This window comes from Pangasianodon hypophthalmus, chromosome 3, assembly GCF_027358585.1.
Source record: "Pangasianodon hypophthalmus isolate fPanHyp1 chromosome 3, fPanHyp1.pri, whole genome shotgun sequence".
Classification (NCBI taxonomy): Eukaryota; Metazoa; Chordata; class Actinopteri; order Siluriformes; family Pangasiidae; genus Pangasianodon; species Pangasianodon hypophthalmus.
Genome location: NC_069712.1, coordinates 8058888 through 8075949, shown reverse-complemented (window position 1 = coordinate 8075949; position 17062 = coordinate 8058888). Strand labels below are relative to the sequence as shown.

The 17062-nt window shown below is 38.0% G+C and overlaps 1 protein-coding gene across 2 annotated transcripts; it reads right to left on the bottom strand.

The window, feature by feature from the left end:
• Nucleotides 1-2008: 2008 nt before the first annotated feature.
• On the bottom strand, nt 2009-15589 carry cpz (carboxypeptidase Z). Of its 2 annotated transcripts, none has more exons than XM_026941917.3 (11): nt 15441-15589; nt 13712-13741; nt 11434-11808; nt 10495-10710; nt 9386-9621; nt 7504-7665; nt 7037-7195; nt 6739-6874; nt 5770-5909; nt 4994-5093; nt 2009-4139 (listed from the first exon to the last, which is right to left on the bottom strand). In XM_026941917.3, exons 1-11 carry the CDS (start codon nt 15526-15528, stop codon nt 3790-3792), a joined length of 1992 nt encoding a protein of 663 aa, XP_026797718.2. In that variant the 5' UTR covers nt 15529-15589; the 3' UTR covers nt 2009-3789. The 2 variants fall into 2 exon arrangements, with proteins under 2 accessions (XP_026797718.2, XP_026797727.2); XM_026941926.3 differs by having other exon boundaries at nt 9425-9621.
• Nucleotides 15590-17062: the final 1473 nt, after the last annotated feature.

The window sequence follows — 17062 nt, the reverse complement described above, 5'->3', positions numbered from 1 at the left end:
GCATCTTTTTTTCTGTGAATGTGAGAACTGATGGCATACACCTTTCTGTTTCTGTTTCTGCGAAGCAGGTGTCTATCTGCCTTTAAGTGTCTATGATAGTTTGCCTTACATCATCATTATAACGCCATCAATGAGACCTGATATCATGCATTGCTCAACCCTAATAGTTTCATTAGATTGTAGCCCTCCCATCTAATATCACAACCAGCTGTCACTGAGAATAAGTATTTAGGAGTAATGCCAACAGAAAAGTCAGCCACATTGTCTTATTCATGATGCATTTAACCGTCACTCAGAAAACACAACTCCACATATTGAAAATGACTACTGAAATCCAGGAATCTTAAACAGCTTTCTCTCAGCAAATCAATCGCAGAGCACTGAAAGCACTGTGGTCAACCCAAATATATCATTTATTCAGAGTTTTTAAAATAGCATTTTGGCGTAAATGTATGCCAGATGACCACATATAGTGCTAGAGTTACATCTTTTATTTGAAGTGAACTGCTATATATGACACTGATAGGCCTGATTTTATACACTGAAAAGGCACACGCCCTGTCAAGTGTTTATTACAACACTGTCTGCTGTAGTCATAGAAAAAAAAGGTTCTTCAAGGATTCTTTGGCTAGACAAGCATTCTAAGCTTCATACGGGACAGAAATCCTTCATTGTAGGGATCTACATTAAATTTTATTTGTTAACCATGCCAGCAGATATTAGATATTAGATCCAATGTAGGGCTCAGTCACAGAATTTTGACAAAAAATAGACCTGGGTTACAACCTTTAGACATGACGTGTTCCCCAAGAGGGTCAAACTGAAGAACTCTGTAGGGTGCTAGGTGGAACCTTTTTGTTTCTAGAAGTGTGTAATAATAAAGTTTAGCAAAATTAAGTTTTATTCTTTCCAACATAATGATGTGTATTTGAAGAGTCTGCCTTCCAAATTGACATTTCTAATTTGTCTCTAGCCTCTACACTATTATTATGCACTGAAAAGGGTGTAGAGCCAAACAAAAGCATTAAAATTAAACTTAGTCCAGGTTTAGTGTTAAGTATGCTGGGCACTTTGAATACCCTTCAGGTTATTTTCACATGTTGTTCTCTCTTTTATATCGAATTAATGTGTCTTGGGTAATTCTGGCTTCTTCTTGTGGCAACCACTTTTGGATAGCATCAAAATCCTACATCATATTGCCATGAATCCAGCCATTCATGGATGTGCTCAATCACTTTTTTCTCACAAATATAGGTTAGGATTCAAACGGGGACTCGTGCAATTGGTAAATGCTTATATTATGAATGGACAATGTGGGCAAGTCATTACGGTTAAATGCGACACCCATGACATCGACCCAAATGTTTATTTTCAAAATAGACATTTTTGGTAGGATAACTCAGTGAAATTTAGAGTATTACTGCTGGTACTCAAGGTGTTAGATAAAGAGTTAAAGCCTACTTGTGCATTTCAGTCATTTAGGAAATATAACATTATAAGTTACACCTAAAAACAAATTGCTAAATATTATTTAGATTTCGCAGCATGTGACGTCAACAGCATTTGGAATAATCCATACATATTGTGTCTCAAAAATGGTGGCAACTCAGAATAACATCCCTGTACTAAATAGTAGGCTAAAACTTCCCGAAAAGCTGTAAACAGAAAGAAAGCAAATTTCGTTGCTTATCTTCTAAAAACAAAGCAACAGCCACACGAATACACCACAGGCTACATATTGTTGAGTTACATTTGGTTGCTTGTGACATTACTATTTTGTCAAGCACTACTGGAATTATGATTACAGAGTCAGAGTCAATATAAGATTATGGTGGACACAGAAACACAGGAAGTGTGATTAAGTGCAGTGGAGAAAAGCTTGAAAGCAAAAAAGTGATGTCCCTTGTGTTCCAGATTTGCGTACAAAAAAGCCCTAGAGCTTTGCTGACACCTTGTGGTGATATTATGACCTATGTGAATACAAGCAGGATAAATGAAACGCAAAAGCTATACAGCAACATTTTAATAAACACTGTGCAAATGTCTAAAACAACTACAATGGACATAACAAAAGAAATATAGTTTTGCATATACACAATGCAGGGCATAGAAGTTGTAACAATTGGACTAGCAAGATAATTCTCATGGCAGTACATTTACATTTTCTCATAAGTCTCAGAGACTAGACCCAAAAGACCCAACCTCAGTTACTGTAATCAGACACAATACAGACCTCAGCTACCAAAGTTAGACACAAAACAATCTTAAATGACTGAGATTAGACCAAATTTATACCTCAGATACAGAGATTAGATCCAGTGTAAAAGATTTTACAGATTTAGGACCCAGCATAGACCTCAGTTATGGAGATTTGACCCAACATAGACCTTAGGCACAGATTAGATCCAATGTTGAGCCCAAAGACTTATTAGACCCAACATAGAGGTCAAGTAAAGATTAGACCCAAAGTAGAGCTCAGAAACTGATTAGATCCAATATAGTGCTCAGGTACAGATCAGACCCAATGTAGATCTCAGGTACAGAAGTACAAATTAGACCCAATGTAGAGCCCAAAGAAAATTAGACCCAACAGAGCTCAGATACAGATTAGTTTAGACCCAGCTGAGAGCTCAGATATAGATTATACCCAATAAAGGCTCAGATACAGATTAGACTCTATACAGATCTCAGCAACAGATGTGGTGCACGAACTACATATAGTGCTAAAGTTACATATTTTATTTGAAGTGAAATGCTATACATGACACTGAGAGCCTTCATTTTGTACATTGAAAAGTCACACACCGTGTCACATGTTTACTACAATATTGTTTGCTGCAGTCTAAGAAACAAGGTTTCTTCAAGGGTTCTTTGGTTAGTCAAACTACCTAAAGGAGAGAAATCCTGGGTTGTAGGGTTCAGAATAAAATTTTACAGTTTAACAAGTCTTAGAACTGGGCTAGCAAGATCATAACAGTACATGTGCATTTATATTATTATTATTTTATTAGACTCAATGTATTAGTGTATTATATCTAGAGTAGACCCAAACTGATTACATATTTGAACCCCAATGTAGAGCTCTGGTCCAGAGATTATATCCAAAATAGGGCTCTGTCACAGAGATCAGACCAAAAGTAGACCTGGGTTTACAGAATTTAGACCCAGTGTTGAGTACAATTGTAAAGGTTATACCTAATGTGTTTAGTGCTTCATGACTTTTGGTTAAAAATTGGAATTGTTAGCTCTTCAAATGAAAAATGTATTGTATCTAGTTCTACACTGAATGAGAGGAAACAGATTTTCATACCCTATCTTAATTATTCCAGTCCATTTGCAATTGTAGGTTACGTGTTTTGATGGAAAACAGATGATACATTGGTTTGATTCGAATGAAAATTCAGGGTTCCATTAACATTAAATAGGTTTTGGCATAATGTGCCTGCACATAAAAAGCCTGCATGACAAAACAAATATATATTTTATTCTAGCCAAGCAATGGTCTAGCTGCCATCTGTTATTGAACTAAGCTGTTATTAGAATTTTCATATGGGTTTGGTAATCTCTGCTTTATACACAAGATCAGGTTATGAGGTACAGTCCCAAAACAAGTCCTAGACACCTAACATAAGTGTTAGATTTTTATAAACAATACATTATAGACCAACTTTGTCTTAAGAATGGGATGAAGACTATAACTTCCAAATCTTCTTGACAATAATTGAAACCTAAGGTGCATTAATTTGCATACAGGAGGCAGTTATGGAAATAAGGGGCAATGTGAGGGTGCTAATAGTTCCTGAGAAGCCAGGTGGGAGGGGATGTCCCCAGCTGACTAAAGTATGCCCACCACCAAGGCTTCTCACTCCTCTCCTCTCCATTCTCTCCACGATCCGGCTCATTGTGCTGCTCGAATGCGTTAAAAGGGTCGAAGCGCTCATAATTATCCAGCTCAGGGATGGATAAGTATTCGTGGTCAGGTTCTACTGGCTCCCTGTTTAGCACAAAGTCCACACGGCCTGTCTTCTGCATGGTGTGAGGCAGCTTGATGCGTTTCACCACTTTAGAGTAGCCAGGAGCTGTGGCAGTTACAATGTGGACACCCGGAATCAGCAGTCTCCAATAGTCACCATCTTCAGCTACAGAGAGAACCGATCAGGCAAAGAGTAAATGGGGTAAACATATTTATTCATCCAGGAATCTGAGTCATTTTAAGGGTTGTAGTATTGAGTCTTCTGTTTTGTCCTGTCTTTTTTTTTACCAGTGGTTTTATTTTTACTGCTTTTAATTGTTTTACTGATTTACAGATTTGTTTCAATTTATTTGTATTTTTATTTCATTGTTTTTTGAAATTACTTGATTTTATTGTACAGCCCTTTTACCAACACTTGTTATCTTTAAATGTGCTATATAAATAAAGGTGGCAACTGTTATCAGTTGTCATGAAAAAAGACTATTTTCCATGACAGTGTTCATGTCATGTTGATATAACACCTGAGTTGAGTGACAGATTTTTGTTGGCATAAGATTGTGCTGTGACACGTTCCAGACTGACTTATGTTACAACCTCATGACAGCAGGCTTTGTAGCTGACACTATTTCTAGAGTGTGTGATGTGCAGTGACAATGTTACTCTGTCATTATGGTGCCATGTTATTGCCATAAGTTTATAAAAAGTCAGAAAATTCTTATAAATAGTAAAATGAAATTCTCTTTAGATATGCACTACAAAAAAATACACAACTCTGTAATGACATCGTCACGGACTTGGGACTAATCTGAAAAAATCTAAAAATAAATATCAAAGAAAACATTTTACTTATAGGGATAACTATACATAAATCTGTCATTGTGGTGATATGACAAAATACATGAAAAAATATTAAAATATGATAAATATGACTAAATGTGATATACAAAAATGTCATTCTGATATGAATTTAGCTTTGAACATCTCCCTTTAATTCACCCTTTATTTTCCTGTCATCATTACCTGTGGTGATGTCATGCCTTATCCCTCTAACAGATACGATGGCACCTTTAATTCCATTCCCATCTTTGTCTTTCACAACACCTTTTATTCCTCTGTGGACCTGCAGCACCACATCAAAAAAAGGTTTTAGTTTTAGATAATAATCCCATGAAACCCTACATGGGGCTCAGATACAAAAGTGTTTTTATAATGATGAAATATTAAAATATCAGCAAAAAATGACAAACAAGAAGTGACTGAAAACTTTTTTTTTTAAATGTCTGTCCTTGTACAATGGAAGTAATGATTTGGTTATGCTGCCATCTTGTGTTTTTATCTGCACTCTACAGGAATTTTGTAATAACTTGCTCTTCAAAAATCGATGATTAATCAAAATGATATGAGGTGGCAATAGGCAGTAGTCCATGGTGATCTGCAGGTATTTACTGTCTACACTGCTAAAGTGATGATCTGTTCTCAAACCCAGAAATACAGTACATAGTTGCCCAGAGTTTTCCTGCCTGTTTCCCTAACAGACATATTCTCAGTCTTTAGCTGGGCCTGGGAAAATATTTGTATTTATATTTAATATACTGTAGGCACCCTTCTTTATTCCTTTTCTATCAGTATCAATTTTCATGACAAAAAAATGTGCACTGTTTATCTAGATAGTACTAATTAGGCCTAGCTATTTGTGTGACAACAATTTGAAAGGATTGTTTCATTAATTGATTAATCAAATAACTGATAAATCTGTATCAACACCAACAAAGCAAAGTCAGAGAGGGGAAACTCACAGACTCCATGAAACTGAGCAGAGCTTCCTTGTTCCTGCGCCACTCTGGGTAAAGCTCTTCCTCTGCAGGAAACTTATCACAGCCGAGCTCCACCGTCAGCTCCAAACAATTACTGTGCAGGTAGTTAAAGTCCGACATGCCTAACACACATATACAGACTGTTAATAAGGAATAAAACACTTGGGAGCATGCTGTTATAGAAAAATAATCAACAACAGGGTGGTGTGATGTGGCCTCTCACTGTCTGCACTTACACTTTGCCTTTGTTTGCAGAAATGTATTAGATTTTATTCTGATTACTTGTTAAAAAAAAAAAACATGATCTAAAAACAGCGACGCTGTAACTGTCCTGTCTCCTGCTCCTCCAATACTGAAGACATTTACAGAGCAAGCACAGAACAAAGTGATTCCTGACCCAGTGGACCTCTATTAGCATTTTTTTGGAGTACCCATTTTTGACCAGTAAGTGCAATAATAATTCTATGGAGCTAAAAGGGGCAGTGAGCGTGCTGTTTCCATGGTTACACAACATCTGGAAAGGTAAGCATATCAATAGAACATCGGCTTATTATCTGATAAAAAGCAATATTTTTTAATTATTGGTCACTCAAAACAGATCATTGGTATTTCAAAAGAATTTACAATGGATGGAAATATAAATGAGGACTAATGAAGATTAATATTTGTTGTCCGTTGTAAACAATGGAGCTCTGCCCCACCTGTCTCTATGGAGGAGCTGCTGCTGCCTACACATTTATAGAATTTATTATATTTATGACAGTTTTTGGCAGACATCCTTACACAGAGCAACTTACATTTTTCTCATTTATACAACTGAGCAGTTGAGGGTTAAGAGTCTTACTCAGGGACTGAGGAATGGCAGGGCTGGGATTTGAACTCATAACCCTCCAATCACTAGTCCAACAGCATAACCACGGAGCTACCACTACACTAGTTGCTTTGTTTTACCTCCAGCAAAGCTGTACCACTGAGCGCCATTGATGATGCCTCCTCTGCCGGCAAATGAGCCTCCACATCTTTGTGTCTCATTGCTGGCCATTGTCGCATGAGCATCTGCATAGGTCCTGGCCAATTGCTTAAATATCTACACCAAAAAAAAACACTCTTTATGATCTTTACTCATCTTTCAAAATTCATAAAACTGTGGGAAAGGCACCAAAATAAATGTTATTATTATAATAATAATAATAATTAATAATAATAATAATAATAATAATAGTAATAATAATAATAATAAAACCCAAACCTGCTCATCAGGTGTGGGAGAGAACATTTTCTCCTCATGGGGGTGTCTGGAGAAGTCAAAGGGATACGAGATGACGAGCTCTCCCCCGTGTAGACTGGCAGAGATAACAAATGGAATGGACCTGATCCATTTCATCACAGCGTAGGTTTCTGGAGCTACCTGGCAAAGAAAGAAAGTATCTAGTTAAACCAGCATATACTTATCAATTATTTAATCTGCTAGCTCACAGTAAGCAAAGTCTATGAGTTAGGTAAGGTGTGTTAGAGCAGGTAAAACCCTGAACTGGTGTTTAACAGTAACACTTCACTTTAGGGCAGATAAGGCAGTTAAATCTTATGTCTAATATGTAAATGTGAATTAACATGTTTAGTGTGCTTTACTCAATTTCAAAATAGCTTTACAGTGGTATTGTTTTAAAATCAGTCTAAAATCAAAGACACATCAAATAATTGATATTCCATAAGCACCTTATTCAACCAGTAGGAGTCGGGGATAGGGAGGTGGTCGGTGCGGAATCGGAGGAAGCGCCGTCGGTTGTAGTAAATGGAGGTCAGGTCGGGGAAGTTGCGGTTCAGGTCGATGTTCTGAGCATTGGTTCTGCCACTGACCCAACCATTATACAAGGGACCCTAAACCATTCCACACACAATCCAGATAAAATGATTAAGACAATGTTTTATTACTGAGTGCAGACCCGGGCCTCAACTCAATGACATGAAGAGTGATTGTGGAACTGTAAAGGAGAAGTCTGAGAGGAGAAGTCCGTGAGGAGAAGTCTGAGAGTTCTTGGCGGCTTCTGCTCTGTGCTAGATAGCCACGCCCACCACTAAAGGCTCTTGGGTAGGAACTATTTAATTTAATGGAGGAGAAGGGGAGGATTTAGGTGCAGAATCTTCATCTCTAGTGGAGAGAGAGAGAGAGAGAGAGAGATGGGAATTTATAGGAAGCTAACTAGGAAGAAGGTGGGGCTTCAGGTATGGCCTTTCTCTCAAATTTCAATTATTTCATAACTCCATTAAAGATTTCAAAGAGAGTACTTGCATATTTTAGTGGATATAATGTTTCATATTCATAATGTGTTTTTATTCATTTCACTAGCTGACAGTAATTTTGGATATTGGAAATAGGGCTAACTGCATTTTTATGTGTCACAAACTCTGTAACATGCAAGAAGCATTTCTGGCAGAACAAGCAGGAAACAAGGCTCATAGTGAGTGGATGGGAAAAAAAGAGAGGTACAATCAGACCAAGCATTAACATGCTCATAAAACAGATTTGAACATGCTCACAAAAGTGGGCTTCTGAGAAGCAGAAACAAGACAAAATCGAACCGATCAACACGGTTTAGCCATTTCCTCTTAATTTCTATGTGCCAATGACAATTATTTTCATTAGCCATGCAACATCTTTTTCATTACCTAAGGATTTTGGGCCAAGGTTTGACTTCATTCCAAACCATTGGGGTAATGCCTACATAAGTCCAGTCACACTAAGCTAATCTAAAAACATCATTAATGAGACATTAAGCAAACTTTGTTACTTCTGGCTCATAAATATAAATAAAGCAAAGCTACTCCTGCATGTTAAACTTTACACTACGCACTGTAAGCTCAGACAAATTAGTGAAATCCAATATTTAACATGCATGTACTAGCTTGCAGATTACTCAGTACATTATTGCACTGTATTACTGTGTTTTGCATATCCTTATGGATCTTAACCAAAAGCCGTGCTGATCATTTCAGTGACTGAGAAACTCATGCTGAGGACTGAGGGTTATATAGCAATCTGAGGGTTATATAGCAATGGAAATTAAGTAGAAATATCCATTATTTACTCAAATGCTCCCTTTACCAGTGGTCCACGCTCCTGCACCATTTCACCCCCTGTAATAGGGTATCCATCCATCTGTTTCGTCCTTTTCTGTTCCCAAACACTATAAGCATGTTGATTCGATCCTTCAAGCCTACAAGTTCACTAACAAACTTTACTTGAGCAAATTAAGGTTGGATTCCCCTAAAGGAAAATGTCAAGAGTAAATTAAGATTACAGTATTAAGAAAACAGTACTGCTTTTGGTTGGTGCTCTTTGGATTCGCATTGCCTCGTTGATCCCTTCAAAATATAAACAGGTTGATGGAAACATAGTGATTCATATTGTATTTGGCCAGCTTAGTCAGAAATTTAGCTTGAGACTGTCTACAGTTGTCAAAACAGTCAAATCAGGCCTCTGTGCTTCTGAGGACCTCTTCTGGTGCAGGGAGTCAAGAGATTGTGGATAGTATGCCCAAAAAACGACAGACAGATACTAGCTGAGTCGCTGCACACACACACATAGATGGATATTTACTTCTGGGTTGGTGTTTTCAGGGTCGTTGCTATCGGCTACCTCAGAGGCGGCGATCTCATAGCCGTCTGGGTTCATGGAGGGCAGAAGGTGGATGCGTGTGTTGTTGATGAGGCTCTGGATGCGCTCGTTGCCCAGCAGGTACTCGGAACACAGGTACTGAGCCAGGTAGATGAGCAGCTGCCGGCCCAAAACCTCATTCCCATGCATGTTCCCGATCAACTTAATCTCTGGCTCCACTACAGGATAACACAGATAATGAGAAGAAGCAAGCAAATATTCTGTTCAGGAATGTAATTTGGTAATTTAAAATGTGTTCTGTTCATGAAATGAACATGAAAAATATTAATATATTAATGATATATGATTGGTTTTTAAAATGCATGTATCTAATCTAAAAGTGCATTTAATTTTGTTTACTAAAAGTGAAATGATAAAGTAAAAATGATTTTCTAATATGAAGCGTTATGTGCTCAACTCAGCTTCTCTAATAAACAAAAAAAAATCCATTTTAAAATCTTTTGAATTACAGAGGTGGTGTTCAGACCATAAATTCAAAGTGAAAAAGTGTCAAAATGACAGGTCTTTAAACATTATTATAATCTGACTTGCAGTTGTTCTCATGCTCTCTTATCTACACCTTCAAGCTTGACCATCTGTGTGTTCATTTAGATAAATATTGTTTATATTGCTAGTAACTGAGATGAAGAGACGATATAGTACATTAGGTATTTTAGAAATAACTGTACAGTTTTATTGCTATAAAAAAATGAGTATTGGATCAATGAGAGATTCGTTGCTAATAGCACGCAGAACATGAGGGTTAATTTGTCTTAGGCTTTTGTATGATAAATAAATCGTTTAATAGCTAATCAGAGTAAATTTGATGAGATATAGTAGGGTACTATATAACAGTGGTGGGTGGATGCATGAGAGAAACATTTTCACAAAATAGAGAGAAATACAATACAAACAGTATTTTGTGCTTGTGTGTGGTGCTTTGCCTTTAAGGCCAGAAGGGGGCAGGCCCAAACATGAAACTCACTGCATTCTCAAAGCACTGCAAAGCTTTCAGTTTGTACTGACAATAGGAAAAGGTAGGTTGTGCTCACGTAGCTCGTGTTGTCCAGGATTACTGGAGAACTCAATGACCAGCAGGTCCTTGCCTTCCACGCTACGGCCAATGCTGTAAGTTCGGGAGATCTGAGGACATTTGGCTGCCGTTTTCTTCAAGATGCTGAACATTTGAGCATTAGTGTGGTACGTGAACTGAAGAACAGTAGCCTGACCCCCATCAGAGATGCTGGAGAAGGCGACGTCTTGCCTGGCTGGGAGAAGAGAGCAAGTACGTTTAAGAAAGAGATGAAGAGAGTGAGATGAGATGTGTGACATAACTCCCACAGGGCTCACAGTCCCTTCACGTGGACACAAGCTTGGTCTCACTTGTGCTATAGCAGTACCACTCATATCCTGAGGTTTCTTTCATTAAACATAATTAAACATAGCTGTATTTAACTAGTGCATAACCTTGAACCGTTCCATGCTTTTCCACTGCAAAAGAGCTGTTTCTCAGCAAAATAAGCATTCTCAAAGCCACAAGTGCAAGTACAACATGGAACATTCTCCAGGGTTGTTACTATTTTTACATAATGCATTAGGAAACCCCAAAGATCGAATTACATAATGGTTCGGCCATAAAAAGGTTTGCTTGGTTGACCTCCGAATAAACTCACATGAGTGAGGGAGCAACTGTTTATAGCTGTTATAATGTAAGTGATAAGAGGAATTTGTTTTATGGATGATATAAAAGTAAAAAGTATGATGATAAAAAAAACTGTTATTCTTGTAAATTGCTGTGGGATAAGAAGAATTAAACACTTCAGGATTTGCCATTATTGGAAAGAATCCATTTCAGGGAGGTAAAATCAACACACCACCCTATCTTTGATTAGCTTAATATAACAGCACCCTGGAGGTTTATTCCTAAAATGAACAGCATAACTTATCATGTCACCATATTAGTGAATTTTCTCCAGGCTCCTAATCATTACCTCTGAGCTCAGACAGCGGGTCGTGGCAGCCCTCTTCCTCAGCTGCAAAGAAACGGTCACAGTCCAGGAAGTAGGGCCAGGCCATGCGGATAGCCTCAAAGGCGTGCACGCAGTTCTTCTTCACTGCTTCACATGAGCTGCGGCATGGCTTGATTCTGGCATTTTTGTGACATCGTGGAGCCAGCACAGAGCATCCGAGTAGACGTAGCTCGGGCAAGCACTCGCCCCCCAGCAGGCCGTGCAGCACATTAAGCAGCAGGTACTCAGTGCTCTGCTCGGCCTCCTGTCGCGACTGCTGCCCGATGAGGTTGGGGAAGACAGCCTGCCTATAGGGCACATCCTGGCAGTAGCTCAGCACCATTTCTGTGCACTGCACTAAAGACCAGGACACATGGTGAAATATGGACTTAGGATGAGTTATGAGTACTGAAAATGTTAAATTAAACATTAAGAGAATTAAAACAAGGTAACAAAATAAATTAAAATGCATGCATAGTAATGCAAAACAGTCATTTTAGCTCCTGAGTGCTGCACCAGAAAATCACTGCCCTATCATCAGGGGATTGCAAGATTGAATCTTGACGAAGCCACAGTCACCTGTGTTTGGCAGCCAAGGAAGCAAAATTGACTGTGCTCTCTGGGTGGGAGGGATAGCATAGGGACATGACTGTGAGGTAATGTATGCAGAAGAGGGTAGATAGCACCTTCCTCCAAGTGTGTTACACTGCTCTGTGATGCAGCATGAACAGCCGTTTGAAAAGATGCAGCTGGCTGGCATCGCGTGTCTCAGGGAAGCACGTGTTTGCCCTCACCCTCTCCAGCTGATAGTTGTCATAATATAGAGCTGACTCGTGGGCAGGAATTGGCAGGTGACCAAATTGGGGAAAATGGAAAAATGGGGAAAACTTGGGTAAAATAATTTTTTTGCAAAAAAATAATTTTATTATTTACTTTAAAATTAGGTTCAATTGTGCTTTTTCTTACCTGATCATGAAATGCATCAGGCTGTTTAATAATTCCACTGGCTTTTCTCTTTTAATATGTTAACTGTTTATTGTTTTTTTTATATGAAAACTCCCAGGGGTCCTACAAGAGGTCATTATTGGGCCAAAAGTCGACTTGATATGCCTGTCATTATGCTAATCACAGTCATTTTGATGATTATATATATACGGGGTAGGGTACTATATAAGACGTAATGCTATATAATATGTATATAACATTTTCAGTGTTTAATTCAGACTAACAGCCCAAATGTGTTTAGTGTAGATTTGTGAAAATTATTACATTCACTTGCCTTTTTTCAACTATTATGACTATTATTCATTCATTCAACCTCAGTTATCACTTTACCCTGGGCAAGATTGTGGTAGATCTGGAGCCTATCCCAGTAGCAAGGTGGCAGAAATCGGTGAACAGTGGGAGGAAACCAGAGAACTGCTAAGAAATCCATGCGAACACAGAGAGAACATGCAAAACTCCCCCCAAACACTAACCTGAGCTCAGGATCAAAGCCAGGACCCTGGAGCTGTGAGGCAGCAATGCTACCCACTGCACCACTGCTTACTTTATTGATAGTATATGTCCTTCTGTTTCATCTATCTATCTATCTATCTATCTATCTATCTATCTGTCTGTATTTCTATCTTTTAAATGGCTCCTGATATTAATAAGCAAAACACTCCTCATGTTCCACTGTATAAGGGGTGTTTTGCTTATTAATATCAGGAGCCATTCAATAAAAGAGTGATGCTATTGTTTAAGGAAACTTGAGCACACACAAAACAAATTTCTGTTTCAGATAAATGGATATGACTTTCTAATATGAATGTTATTTCAACATATCATGTATTTCATAACACAAATGACATTGTAAATTTAACTAGAGCAGCTCTTGCTAGAACTGGGAGCTTTGAGCAACCCTGAGCCCCCTCACTGGCTTTGTCTCATTTACATGTCTTACCATTAACCTGGCAAACACAAATCACCCTTAGGCCCACAGTTATCTCTAATCTCTCTCTCTCCCTCTCTCCCTGTGTGTAGACATGTCACATCAGATTTTCTAATGTTTTCTGCCTTACAGCTTGCAGGCAAAAAGTCATGACCCTCATTTAACCCTGTACAGAAATCCTATGTTCCAAATAATCACAATTGGACATTTATAATAAAGTAAATTCAGTGTTCACAGAATATATTTGATATTGTCAATATTTATAATAAAATAAATTCAGTGTTCACAGAATATATTTGATATTGTCAATCAGAGTGTATTGCTTACATTTCTCTTTTACTGATTCCTTGCATCTTCCTGTAAAACACAATGAAAATCAATGTTAGTGAAAGTAAACTTTGGAAAGCTCACTACGAGTGCAAACTTTGTTGTTGAATACTAAGTCTGAGATATGCAAACAGTGGTAGTGTCTCCAACAATGTTTTTAAAGTTTCGGTGATTTACAACAGAACAGCCAGGTTTGTACAATTACACTGTGACAAAATCAGGTTCCTCTTAACACACAACTCTACAACATACATTTCTGACTTACATATATTTTAGACTAACACCACAGTTTCACAGTTACAGCTTCTATATTCTGAACACTTGATGATAAAAAAAGTATCATTGGCAGTTTATCATTGCCATTATCAGTTTTACTTGTTATTTTATTGCCACACACACCACAATACGATTTTTTTTAATGCTTCATGTCTATGTAACAGTTGCACTGGCAAGTTTAATGCTTTATTTACAGCTTAATGGAAAAAAGTGCATGCCTTTTTATTTTTTCCCATGATTTCTTTTTCTCATGAAAACTTTTTTTTACCTGAGATAATAAAATGTTGTTTTTTCCCCCCAGAGTAACTATGTAATTAGAGTGGAGGTTTATTACGCAAGTAGGTAATTTATAGGCAAAATTTTCCTGCAGGCTATCTGTTAAGTAAGGAATAAAACACTTGGGGGATATTATAGGAAAATAATCAACAATTATTGATAATTTTCCAATGACAGCACTTCCTGAAGTGTTTTATTCCTCTTATATGACATCAAGTTACCACATCATTTTTTGTACATCTTTTTTTATTATTAAAGAAGAACACATCATACTTTCATTATTCATTCACAATTACGTTTAATGTTGTGGAATGTCCACAAAACACATTAGGTCCTGTTATCACTTCTGCTATAGCAGCTGTAAACAGTCATTCCCTCACCAGTCTCTCTTTATTTTCTGTTGAAATCAATAAGACAAAAGAGTGCAGCTTACCGAGGAGCTGAGAAGCTGTATCCAGAAGACTTTCCTGTGTTGTAAAGCTTAAAAATACAACTAAAATTCTAAATAAATATCTTTTTGAAGAAAACTTGTATGTTTTTTTTAACCTGTTTATGTGGACTGTCTGCCATACAAGTCCCTGTGTAAGTTACAATAATGAAAATGTATTAGAAGGAATGCATTCTCATAATCCTGTTATTTGCCTTGCAGCCAGAATTATAGTCAGAGCTGCTGTTATAGAGAAATAATCAACACCTTTTGACCAGAACTCAACAGCGCTATGGTATAAACGTATTTTACAATCCTAATCATTCTGTTTGTTATACTAAACCAGGTTAAGGGGCAGTAAAAATGAGACATGCATTGACTTTCCAGACTTTGTAAAATTTACATAAGCCATGCCCCTAAGAATTATCGCATTGAACCCTTTGCACTGTTTTCACACTGTGGCTTTTGAGCAGATCTTAAACCATCCGGGTACTTTCCGTTTACTACTTGATGACTGCTATGGTTTAGGACACACTAAACTTCATGTGCACCCTATAATTTTACCACAGTGTTGAGAGCAGAAGCAGGCCATGCGCTGTGTAAGACGAGATGCAATTTTGGAAGAAAGGCACCCGAAGCAAAGGGCAAACTTAAGCTCTAGCCTGACCACACACATCATTTAAAGGCACACACCGCCATTTAAGGTAGAATGACGGAAGTGTGTAGTAGAAATCGAGTCTTATACATCACCTAAAGCTTGATCTCCGGGTTCGCAGGAGCGCGGCGGCGCGCACGAACACGCGGCGAGGACGCAGAGGAACACGGTGGCGCGCAGCATGCTGGAGCCGCAGTGATGTGGCTGTCTGTGTGGAGACTCTCTTTCTCTCAAGGCCCTTGGTTTTAGGGGCGCGTCCTCATCCCTGCACAGCCACAAAGACCCATACGATCAAATTACAGCCTCCAGATTCTCCTCCTTCCCCGGCCTCCCACGCTGCACTGCTCCCTGCTTTCAGCTGCACATTTATGCAGCCTAATTGCACAGCAGCTGGAAGGTCGTGTTTGTACATGGGGCATGACTTGAGAGAGGGAAGACTATTGTAAAAACTGCTTCAGAAGGTTCACTTAAACTTAGATTTGTAGCCTATACCAGGGGTTCTCGGACCTTTTGCAGCTAGAGACTTCTTTAACTGCAAAATAAATTCCACGCACCTGTGGGGAAAAAAAATGTTTTATGAACACAGTATTTAATACACAAGTTATGCAAATATTTGGCTCATTATTTAAATGTGTAGAATCATAAGTTGGCTATTTATTAGAGTCATAGAGCTTTCTGTTCTTGAAAGAGCACAGTAGGTAGGTCCAACTATAGTCCATGAGTTACTGAGGTTTATTATTAGGCCACTTTATGTGGCCAGTCATACAGTCTAATACCTATAAGAAGTAAATAATAAATATAGTAACTTATAATCAGAGAAAAAAAACCCCACCCCACCCCCCACCCCCTGCTATGCACCTTGAGAACCATTGGCCTACACCTAATGCAGTGCATAGTCTATTACTAAAATGACTATAAAGATATATGTAGTATATAGTATAAAATATATGTGTATAGTCAATATTTATTTCTCTTACCTTCATTAAGGAAAAGATCAATGGAAACATTTGTCTAATTACATTTTATGATCAGGTTGTGCATAACTTACTTTATTTAAGTTCAGATACAGTAGTATTTGTTAGATGGACAATGTTTTACACAGATTAAAGTGTACACCGCTTTTTACATATCATGACACCTCTTGTTACAGCACTAGTATTTTTCAAACTGATTTCTAAACAATGCATTATATAAACGTATTAGATCCTGGTGAAATTATAATAGCTTTTTCCTGGAAAGTATTGGAAGCCCAGGTGATGTTTTTCCAATCTTCAACTGTCCAGATTCCTGTCTTAGGCTGACAGGAGTTGGACCCGATGTGGTCTTCCACTGGTCTTGTAGCTGGGACTGCTGCAAAGTTCAACATGTTGGGCGTTCTGAGATGTTTTTCTGCTCACCACAGTTGTAAAGCAGGGTTATTTGAGTTACTATACCTGTCAGCTCAAACCAGTCTGGCTCATTTTGTGTAAACCATAGAGGCTGTTGTGCATGAAAATCCCAGAAAATCAAAAATTTTTGAAATACTCAAACCAGCCCAACAACCACTTCATGGTTAAAGTCACTAAGATCACATTTTTTTTCCCCATTCTGAAGTTTGATATAAACATTGACGCTCTTAACCTGTATCTGCATGGTTTATATAAACTGAAGCTCTTAACCAGTATCTGCATGATTTTGTGCTGCCGCCATAGGTGTTCCTATTAAAGTGGTTGGTGAC

Coding starts and splice junctions, on each gene's coding strand:
- cpz (XM_026941917.3), bottom strand. CDS start 15,528: ATGCTGCGCGCCACCGTGTTCCTCTGCGTCCTCGCCGCGTGTTCGTGC. Junction 11,809..13,711: donor GGAATCAGTAAAAGAGAAAT/GTAAGCAATACA, acceptor CCTGGTCTTTAG/TGCAGTGCACAGAAATGGTG. Junction 5,094..5,769: donor TGCTCAGTTTCATGGAGTCT/GTGAGTTTCCCC, acceptor GTGGTGCTGCAG/GTCCACAGAGGAATAAAAGG.